We start from the raw sequence: 11,592 nt of genomic DNA, 5'->3' as shown, positions 1-11,592 counted from the left end.
TAATTTTCCATGATAATCTTCAATTTTAACATGTTTTTCTATATATTTCTTGAATTTTATCAGAAATGTTTTCCATATAAATCTTCAACTTTATCAGAGAATGTTTATAATTCCTCTTTCAATCAACTTAGGAATACTTTTATGCCTACCATTATTATGTCTATATAAAATTGTCCATGATAATCTTTAATTTTAAAATGTTTTTCTACATTTTTCTACAATTTTATCAGAAATATTTTCCACATAAATCTTCAATTCTATCATAAAATGTTTCTACTTTCTTTTTCAATTAATTTAGCAATGTTTTTTATGTTTACCACTTTACTTTATAATTTTCCATGAAAATTGTCAATTTTAACATGTTTTTCTATATATATCTTCTATTTTGTCAGAAATATTTTCCATGTAAATCTTATATTTTATCATAAAATGTTCTTACTTCCTTTTTCATTAAAAGAACATGCTTTTTTTTTTTTTTTTTTTTTTTTTTTTAAAAAAAAGGAAACCTACTTCCACAGTTCACATTGTGAACCAAGGAGAGTCAAGTAATTTGAAAGAGGAAATAAACTCCCAGGAATTTTATTCATAATGTGACAGATTGAAATAATTCAAGAGGCCTAAATGGCTAAGAACCTCACTACTGAATAATCTTTCTGTAGATTTCCAGAAGCTAAAACATCTGGTGAATTCCTCTTAACCTCCCTCTCTTCCCTCCCTTCCTATTTGTCTGTAAATGTGTGTCCCTGAATGAGTTTATGAGTACCACTTGCACATGGATTCCCGCAGAGGGAGTTACAGATTATTGTAGGCCACCCACTGTGGGTGCATGGAAATGAACCTAGGTCCTCAAGAGCAGTAAGGGCTCTTAACCACAGAGCCATCTCTGCACTCCTGGTGGCTTTCTTTTGTAACTATTAATTAAATTTGTTTTTAAACAATTTCATACATGCATAAAGTGCATACTTATCACTCTTATCCTCACTCTTTTCCATCTCTCTACTATCTCTATCCACTCCCTTCCCTCCCATAAATCTCTCTAATGCCCATATCTGTTTATTTTGTTTGTGACTTACTGAATGTAACCAGGGTAGTTTGTGCTATCATGGGTCTGGTGCTCTTTATTAGAACCTGGTGGACTTATGCGTTTGTATACAACTGAAGAATGATTTCCCTGTCTCAGACTCTATTAGTAGCTGTTTAGAGGCAATAGGTAGAGAACTGTTAGCCCCTGCCCATTACTAGACTGATAGGGCTAGTCTTGCATGAGTCAGTGCAGGTAACTACTGTTGTGAGTTAATGATTACAATAGTTTATGGAGTTTAGAGAATGGCATTTTGCAACCCTTGACCTTATCTTATGCCTCTTACATACTTTCTGTACCCTACTCTTCAAAATTGCCTAAGACTTAGAGAGGGATGTGAATGTTTCTTGCTTTGTGACGAGCTCACAATCAGTTATTCTTAGCATCTTGGGCAGCCGTGAGCCTCCAAATTCACTGCTATTCATACTTTCTTAATGCCTTCCCTAGTCTCTTCCTAGACATTGTCTCTGTAAATCCTGTAAGTGGCTGCTAGGTTTAACTTTATGAAAAGTAATATATCTGTTTAAAGAAAACTGTAGGAACTTGGTACAATGGTGATGATAAACGTCAATGCTTCAGTTAGGAGGATAAAGGAGACATATACTGTAGATAAAAATGGTTCAGTTAGGAGCTAGTCTTACTGTTCATGCTCTCCTTATATCCACTTCCTCTCCTAGTTAAGACATTGGCATACTTGAACTCTTTGAGATTAAACTTAGATGGAGGTGTCTCTGTTTGTTCCAGGAATTTAAATGTTCGATACACCCGATTCCTTTGTAACACTTGCAGATTGTGTCTTAGTCAGGTTTTCTACTCACAAACATCATGACCAAGAAGCAAGTTGGGGAGGAAAGGGTTTATTCAGCTTACACTTCCACACTGCTGTTCATCACCAACGGAAGGCAGGACTGGAACTCAAGCAGGTCAGGAGGCAGGAGCTGATCCAGAGGCCAGGGAGGGATGTTCCTTATTGGTTTGCTTCCCCTGGCTTGCTCAGCTTGCTGTCTTATAAAACCTAAGATTACCAGCCCAGGGATGGCCCCACCCACAATGGGCCCTCCCACACTTGATCATTAATTGAGAAAATGCCTTACAGCTGGATCCCATGGAGGCATTTTCTCAAGGGAGGCTCCTTTTTCTGTGATTAACTCCAGCTTGTGTCAAGTTGACACACAAAACCAACCAGTACACAACCATAAAATTATTTCATGGCAATTCCGTAACTGCATTTTTGCTACTGTTAAGAATAGTAATGTAAATACAGGTTATGCAGGATATCTGGTATGTCAGTTCCAAAGGGTTTGCAACCCTCAGATTGCTTTCTCAAACAGCTCCACCTACTAGGGTCAATTATCCAACTATGCAAGTGTATGGAAGACATTCTCAGCCAAACCTACACAAGTGGTGAACAATCCAGAACTTACTCCTGGAAGAAAGCTGAAAATAGGTGAGGGGGATCTGATCTCTTTTTAAGAAAACTGTAGGCACAGGATGGGGAACAACAGTGGACCAAGCCATTGCAGACAAGATCTGTGGAAAAGAACTTCCATCTAGAGATCACAATACCTACAGAAAGGCAGAAGGAACTGAAATGAGTGTACTTCAAGTTCAACAAAATTATAAATACAAGTGCTACAGAGATGAGCTGATTTCACCCAGAGCAAGGAGATGCAGACTTCTTACATATCCAGAAATTCTCTAAGGAACATGAGATATCATTCCATCCATAATCTGAAAATTCCACACAGTCTTCATTGGACATGTTGTTGGGCTCCCACACATCCCAATAGTTCCTGAAATTGAAAACCCCCAAAGAACATGAGCTTCTGTCCCAGCCCTATGATGTCAACCATTTCTACTTCTGACACTAGGATTCTATCTCATCTATCCTATATACATATATGGAGCCATATCTCACTCAGAACCTAACAACATGTCTAAGATACTTTTATGAGAAACCCATGTTCTATAATACAGAATTCAGGAGACTTCAATTGTAAAATTAAGGAAGGTTTTGCAGAATCAAGGGGCAGCCTGGGAAAAGGGAAGAAATTGACTGCCATGCATATTTGATGCAAAGCAGTGGTTTTTAGATTTCTTACTGTGTTTTTTTGACCCTCTTTATCCCTCATTTGCTAAGTTCTTCAGCATGGTAACAATCTTCCCAGTTTCTAATATAGCCTTCTTCCCAAATTTCCCATCCTATTGATTCAGGACACAAAGCTTGAGATTCCATCCCTGATACATGGGCTCAGTCACATTGCAGCTTCTCTGTAACTAATATAAACTAAGAACATTTGGGGAAATCAGAGGCCCACTGAATCCTGTGTATCCATGATTCTTCAATGATCTCCAAGCATGCCTCATACTGAATATGGGACATTTTGGTATTTCAGACTCCACTGACATGCCAATCTTGCCTAGTATACTGTCTTACATATATCTTTCCATGAATATTAAAGAAAAACTTTGGCTTTCATACTTCCACATTTCTTTCCATATTATCCATGGTATGGGGGCAATTCCTTGCTAGCTCCCATGGTATTGAGGGCCTTTAAGTAAATACAAGCTGTATTTTAAAGGCAACCATACTCCCATTCTTTCAGACTATGAATACCCTGCGTTTAGATCACACATTGCTGTAAAATCCAATGCTCAGAGCAGAGCAGTCACAGTTTTGATTAGATTAGCTCTGTTTACAAAATCTGTCTTGATTGGGTTTGTGAGATGTTCACTTTGTTTATAGGATGTGGTGGGAAGGGTCATCAGATCATTACCTGAGTTTCTAGCCACCACCAGGCCCATTCCTATTGGACAGGAACTATTCACACCTTTCTCTGGATAGAATTCCTGCAATATCTACCATGCTGTAAACTATTTCTTCAGATCAGGTGGTAGAATTGCAAAACTATATAAAAACTCACTGCAATATACATCTCAATAAATGGATTCTCATGCCTAGGAGTCCAAGGAGTAGGTAAGAACCACAACTATTTCTTGGATCATAGAGACACCCTCAACACACTGTATTACCTCCACTGCAGTGGTGAGCCATCCACCCACAGCCATTGGCCTTCCTCTTTTGCATCTGACAGCCCCATCCAGGTTTTTCCTTTCATCTTAGAAGTCCTCTGGAGGAAACTCTGGAAAGGAAAGGGGGAAGTCATGATGGGGTTCTACTATCATGTTCTCATTTTGTTCTCTTGGTATCTAGGCATAGAGTTCTGCTTGCAGTCAGACCTCAGGATCAACAACATCACACACACACACACACACACACACACACACACACACACACACACACTTTACACTCATAGGCACAGACATGAAGAGGTTAGATCAAACCAGACCTCACATAAGCCCTCTCTGGGACAGAGAATTTAGAAGAAGTGTGTGAGCTGACAGATTTTAATTTTTGGCATCTGGCTTCTTTTTGTCTGATAAGCTTTATTGACCTAAAGTGAGACTTGTTGCCAGCTTCCCAAACTAACAAGAGTCTGGGGATTCCTAGGTTCTGGAAATTTCTCCAGGGAATCTCTCTTTAGAATAATAAACTTCAGCCAGGCGGTGGTGGCGCACGCCTGTAATCCCAGCACTCTGGGAGGCAGAGGCAGGCAGATTTCTGAGTTCGAGGCTAGCCTGGTCTACAGAGTGAGTTCCAGGACAGCCAGGGCTACACAGAGAAACCCTGTCTCGAAAAAACCAAATCTAAAAAAAAAAAAACAAAAAAAAGTAAGAATAATAAACTTCATGAGTGTGTATATGTGAAGGTGTATGTGTGGAGGTCAGAGGACAACTTAGAATTAGTTCTGTTTCTCTCCTGTGGGCCTCAGATCCCTGGGTTGTAGCACTTTTACCCCTCACGTCATCCTATGGGCCCCAGATCAAGACATTTAACACTAATGGAAGGACTTGATAAGCTCTGGCTAGCAGTCCAAATGAAATGCATCCCCTACATATTAAATATTCTCTAATGTATACATCCATGTTCCTACTTTGTGTTTACCTGAGTACAGTGTGGACTGGCCCCTTTCTATACCTAGTTTTGTTATCTTTCCTCTTCAAGTGTAGTAAAAAGAAACCTTATAAGAAGAATTCTATCTAGCTAGAGTCATGCCCACAGAAGAGCGAAGCCCCGACTCAACAAACCTGCTCCTCATTACTTTTTATGACCACTAGTTGGGCCCCCATGTCCTTGCAGGCAGTGACAGATTCCTTCCAAGTCTTTTGGTATGTGGAGAAGAAGTAACAGTTTCCTTGGAAAAGCATCCAGTCCCAGGGGCAGGGTCGGCACAGGTGGTCTGTTGGGGGAGTGGGTCAGATGGATACACAAAGTTATCCATGTACCTGTGTTAGTTCAGACTTTCAAGTCCTTGAGAGCTGATACCCTCCCTGCCTTGAAACTGCACATGTTGAAGTATGTGCCTCTATAATTTGTTGTAAGTGTTGTATTCATGTGTGTGCATGACTGTGCACTTCTCTGTGTGTGAAAGTAGAGGCCATAGGTGAATGCTATAGATCTTCCTCCATCAGTCTTTTAATGTTAAAAAAGTGTCATATATACATATATATATATATATATATATATATATATATATATATATATATATATATGACACACTACAAAGGAAAGACAAAAGGCTATCAATTTGAAAGAGTTGAGAGGTGGCATGGGAGGGGTGACAGGGAGGGCAGGAAATTATGTAATTATATTTTAACTAAAATTTTTAATTAAAAATGTATTATTAATTTATTTTTTTGAGAATTTGAGCCATATAGACATTATGATTATTCACTTGTTTATTTTCGAGTTTATACTTTAATTATAACATTTCTTCCTTCTTTTTCCTCCTTTTAAACACTTGCATATACCCCTTTCCACTTTCCTTCAAATTCACGAAAATTTTAAACAGTTACTGCCTGAATATCTGTATTCAGTCAATATCTATGAGCAAATACACCCCACTCCCTATCTTCAGATTCCTATCAGAACCATCCTGTCACACATTCTTGACAACTTCCTGCTGTTTTAGGATACTAAGCCCAGTTAGCTACGGGCAGTCAGTATGGACATGTCCGGTTTCTCCTCTCTCTCTCTGTGTATGTGTGTGTGTGTGTGTGTGTGTGCCTTTGAGACTGGTTCTTTCACTGAACCAAGAACTCTGTTTTGGCAAGTCAGCCCCAGGGGCTGTGTTTAGGCATATGTGCCTATGTTCAGGTTCTCTGTGGTGTGCTGGATCCAAACTCAGGTCCTCATGTTTGTGTAGTAAGTACTTTATTCACTGGGCTATCTCCACAGGGACAGCCATTCCCCTCTTAACTTCCTGACTCTGTTCCATCCAAGATAATCCAGGGGTCACAATTCCTAGATACAGATAATAGCAGGGACTTTATATGTCAGAACAGATGTTAGGAGTCTTGGATCAATGTCTTCTGTGTGCATGCCCCAGTGTATTTAGTAACTGCCATTCAAAATATTAATTTGTGTTCCCATTCAACAGATGTAGAAACTGAGGAAATGGAGGTCCAGTCTCTTCAGTATCTCATCCCCTGTGGAAACCCTCCCATGCTCTTGGAGATCCATTTTCTGGTCCCTTACCTAGTCCAGCCTTCAGCTGGTCCAGTTTCTGGTGGATGTGTTGCTTTTCCTGATCATGTTCTTGGGATCTAGGAACCTCAGAGCCTATGTCAAGAAAAGACAATGAAAACATTAAATGTTGATAAATGTATGAAGAGAGGAAGCATTGGTTCAGGAAAGGAGCTGGCATATAACCATCCTTTGTACAGAGCCATTTTGGGGCAGTCATGCACAAGGTTTGAGTTTGACATTGGTCAAGGACAATCCCTGGCTTCGGGGCAGGAATCTGCCTTTAGGACATAATAGGGAAGTAGGTTAAAGCAGAAATTTTTATCCTAGGGTGGAGAAGCTCAGTGAAGGTTAAGTTCATTGTTCCTCTAGGTCTAGGAATTCCTGATTAAGCAGGTGACCCACCCAGCTGCCAGAGCAGTCAAGACAAGGACCTCCAAGAGAAGCTAGACAACTTCCACCAGAACTCAGCCCAGAGTCTGGGGGGGAAGGGTTTGACCAAACTGTTAAAAGGTCCGACTGCCATTAAAGTTTCTGGCTTTGATCAGTGAAATATTGTCTTGGCCCTTCTTCTTTTCCCCCTTCCCCATCCATCCCTCAGCTTCTGTTCCAGCAACCCACGTCGTAATAGCTGCAGGCAGCTATGGAATACAACAATCCTTCAGAGGTTAGCTTTGTTAAAAGGGTTTCTAGGCTTTTAAAAGAAAACATAATTATGATAAAAACAATAAAAGAGGTTTTTAAAACAAGAACGGCTTCCCTTTAACACCTGGAAAAGAGCTTCATGTAAGAGTCAGTGCTATAGCTGCCATGACAGGACATCGGGGTAAAGCCACAGGAGTTTCAGAGAAGTTCTCCAACGGAAATATCTGACTTTCTTATACTTTCAGAGAGGCACAGAAAGTTTCACATCACACAATTTGTTTAACAGAGCATGGATGACAAAGAGTGTGGAGGAGCTGGGCACTGTAAGTGGGAGGCTATGAAGCCAGGGGTGGGGGAGGAGAGATAGAGAAGGAGAGGGAGACAGAGACAAAGACAGAGACAGACAGAGAGACACCGAGAGGCTAGATGATGTTAGGTCTGATTTCTTCAGTCTGAGGGAATCACAACTTTTCCGTGTGCACAGTGTGTGGAAAGTTCACCACAGTTGGGGTGTCTCTAACACAAGTACCCCATGCAGCTAATGTATCATTATGGGAGTGGGGTAGAAAGACTGTAAGAACCCCAGGCAGTGAGGACTGCTGCACAACCGTGCTTTCTGGACCCCACAATCCTTGTTGTTTATATGGACTCTCAGTGTTGTGAGTGCAGCTCCAACCTGTACAAGGTCAAGCTTGACAAATTCCCACCACAGATAGAGAATGGGCATGGGAAGCCCCAACTCTAGCTGAGTAAAGGCAACAGAAGGCTGCTATGGGAGGGAGGAAGACAGGGGGGAGGAAGGGATGGAGGAAGGGAGGGAGGGAGAGAGGAAGGGAGGGAGGGAGAAGCTCCAGTAGATGCTCTTATATCCATGTATGCAGAGAGCCCTAAGTGTATTCAGTGGGTTATAGAAAGAAACAAACATCAAGTTTGGAGGGAAAAGTGGTGGAACGGTAGAGGAACTAGAAGACAGGAAGGAGGTAATGGACTTGACCATACATTTTATTCCCGTGTGAAATTCTCAAATAATAAAATTTAAAGATAGGGCAGACTGTGATCTAACTAACATGTGTTGGATTCCCAGGAACATTATGTCCAAGTCCAAAAATCTTAATTGAATTAATCTCATTTGAAGATAAGGAATCCTGATGTCCAGGAAACTACAACCACAAGGGTAAATGGAGTCAGACCACGTCCTTGAAACTACTTCCTTTCCTCCACACAAGAGTCTTGAGAGGATGCTTGGCTAGTTCCTAGAAGGCATGGAAGACCACAGTCCTAGCTTCAGTATCACGTCCACCCACATGTTGGGATTATAGAGCAGGAAGCTCTAGCATTGAAGTTTCCTGACCTTTGACAAGGATAGCTGTGAGGAGAGCCACCAGGAGCACAGTGGAGATGAGCTGCAGGATAGTGATGAAATGCTCACAGTCCTGACACCCTGAGGAAAGAAAGTTGAGTGGTCCATCAGGGTAAGGGTCCTACCACACTCCAAACCAGGGATAGCCTAGTATCTTCCTTCCCTTTCTGAACACAGAATTACAGATACTCAGTCATCCTTCTTCCACTGCTTAGGTTACCCTGCCTGTAATACACCACATGCGCACATCAGGAGACTGTTTCCAGCCTCAGCTATCTCAGGACTCTGAATTTGAATCCTCCAGTTTTCAACTCTCTGGAACCCAATAATGAAGATCCTCAGTCTCTGCTACTCCAGTCGGCACAGGAGTTCCGTTCCCAGATGCCATGCCCATGGAATCCAGACGTCAGACCCCTCAAGACTTCCTCAAGTCTCAGGCATTCCACATCTGCCCTTGCCCCACGGGACTGAGGGTTCCTGTTTCTCAATATGAATCTCGCCTAACTCACGCTTCACTTCTTAGACCCCACTTTCCCAAAACAGAACGGCAGAATCCCTTTTCGCCTCTTTAAGACCCAGGAATCAAGTGTTCACGCTTCCCCTTAGGGGCAAGGAATACAATCCCTGGCCTTCCCTTCTTCAGGAAACAAGTCTCTAGAGACCAGCAGCTCCATGTTCACAGGTCCCAGGATTCCAGGTTTTCAGAATCACTGTTCTGAAGACTCCAGGCCCTAACCATCACCGCTCCAGGCCCAGAAAGCACTTCCTTAACAGCTTATCTTTGTAAGAACCAGCTTTCCAACTTCACATTCTCCATTCCCCATACATAAGAATAAGAACCATGCCAGGAGCCAAGGATGCAATACCATAGTTTCTCTGCACATAGCTCGCCCTTCCCTCCACCCCCTCCCCGTGCCCCAACTGAGAACTACCCCTTTTGTTTTCTCTTTAGTATTTTCTACACCTTTGTATACTAACTCTTAAAGCCATGACCAGGTTGAAGTCCAACCTTTCTTAGAAAGGCTATTGCTCCTGTTCACAAGCTCCTCCAGCAAATGGTTAGAACACAGACTCAGGCCTGAGCTGCCCCTCTTGACTCAACGCTGAGCTCAACCTCACCCAAGGAGTGCAGATGTTTCTCCCTCTCTCCGTTGAAGACTCTCATGGCCACTGCTGTCCACAAATGTGCAGAATTCTGGTAACCACAGTTTTTCTTTGCCACAACTTTTTCTCACTCCTAAAACCTATTCTCAACCAGGAAGAGAAAAAGAGAAGTGGTGCCGGTCACCACAGGAGCTACAGGAAGGAGGGTGAGGATTAACCATAGATGATGTGGATTAGTTCTAGAGTTTTCTGGGACAGATGAGGAAGTTTAGAAGCACAGAGCAGAGAGTATTGGCTCATTATTAGCTGAACAATCTCTTTGATGTCTTTAACAGAAAATAGCTGAATTCAGCTAAAGTATTTCTGGGGTCTACACAAAGGTCTATATATTATACTACAGAGGTATCTGCTCCTCCATGTTTATTGCTACAGTATTCATAATAGCCCAGAAACAGAAGCAGGAGAGGTGTCTATTGACTAATGAATTGATCACAATGTTTTTTCACATTTCCTATACATGTAATTATTCCCAATGGATTTTATTTGTATTTTAATATCTTTTGTGTGATTGTGGAAGCCTGTGTATAATTACAGCCGTGGAAAGTGGAGACAGTGCCTACTAGAGCAAGCTGGCTAGAAAGGCTAGACATCTTGGTGAGTTCAGGCTTTGAGACCCTGACTCAAGGAATAAACAGAACAACAGTCAAGGATGATTCTCATTAACAGCCCCTGGTCTCCATATGCCTGTGCACGTATGCATACCTCTGCCTAGCACATGCGAATATCATACACAACACTCATGCCCTCCTTGCTAAAACATAGGAAAATGAAAAAAGAAAAAAACCAACTTGGAAAAGAAGACTCTTTCGTTGTGTCTCCTGGGCCTCTGGTGAAGACCCTCAAGCACTTTTCCCAGTTCCCCTAGAAACCCAATCTTAACAGTCCTAGGATTCCCTGCCCTGTTTTGCATTCATGTCAATGTCTAATGATAGACTCTTGATATTGAATCACCAACATTTGCATTTGTTCAATGTTTGTGATGAGAATAACCCAGAATTTAGAAACTGGGAGTGCCCCATATTGTCAGTCACAGCAGCCTGAGGAGTTCCTTTTATCATTTAAGGAATCCTCCATCATTCAAATAATGTTAAACCAGGTCTTTGGCTTTGAGGCAGAAAAGAACTTCAGAACGTGGCAATATGAAGTTGAGTTTGAGTTTCTAAAAGTAAAATGGGATTAGACAAAATGGTTCAATGGGTAGAGCCTTGCTGTCAGGCCTGACTCGAGTTGGATTCTTGGGACTCATGTGATGGAAAGAGAGAACCAACTCTTACATGTTATCTCCTGACCTTCACACATTCACCGGTGGCATGTGCCATGCACTGGTACACACTCGTGCATGAGCGTACACATGCATGTGCACACACACACACACACACACACACACACATTGAATAAACGAATGAGTGAGGGAATGAATGTAACAAGTCAACTCAATAGGAGAAAAAGTCGCAAGAACAGTTTCCCTATGGTTAATAAATGTTACTGCTCCCCAGACAAACTGTGTTGGGAGCCAGCCTAGCCTGGAGTGGACTGAAGCGGGACACAGTGTTGGATGTTGTACTGGTTGGGTTTGTGTGTCAACTTGACACAAGCTGGATTTATCATAGAGAAAGTAGCTTCAGGTGAGGAAATGCCTCCATGAGATCCGGCTGTAAGGCATTTTCTCAATTAGTGATGGGGGCGGGGAGGGTCCATTGTGCGTGGTGCCATCCCTGGGCTGGTGGTCTTGGGTTCTATAAGAGGGCAAGCTGA

General features: G+C 41.9%; 1 protein-coding gene across 1 annotated transcript; it reads right to left on the bottom strand.

Moving 5' to 3' along the window:
* Positions 1–2,732: 2,732 nt before the first annotated feature.
* On the bottom strand, positions 2,733–9,838 carry LOC127672449 (CD209 antigen-like protein C). The gene is made up of 6 exons (XM_052167606.1): positions 9,793–9,838; positions 8,665–8,754; positions 6,681–6,764; positions 5,231–5,382; positions 4,115–4,224; positions 2,733–2,874 (listed from the first exon to the last, which is right to left on the bottom strand). Exons 1-6 carry the CDS (start codon positions 9,836–9,838, stop codon positions 2,733–2,735), a joined length of 624 nt encoding a protein of 207 aa, XP_052023566.1.
* Between the last annotated feature and the right edge of the window lie 1,754 nt (positions 9,839–11,592).

This window comes from Apodemus sylvaticus, chromosome 22, assembly GCF_947179515.1.
Source record: "Apodemus sylvaticus chromosome 22, mApoSyl1.1, whole genome shotgun sequence".
NCBI classification, from domain to species: Eukaryota; Metazoa; Chordata; class Mammalia; order Rodentia; family Muridae; genus Apodemus; species Apodemus sylvaticus.
Note: the sequence above shows the minus strand (reverse complement) of the source record. Positions and strands in the feature narration are given on the sequence as shown.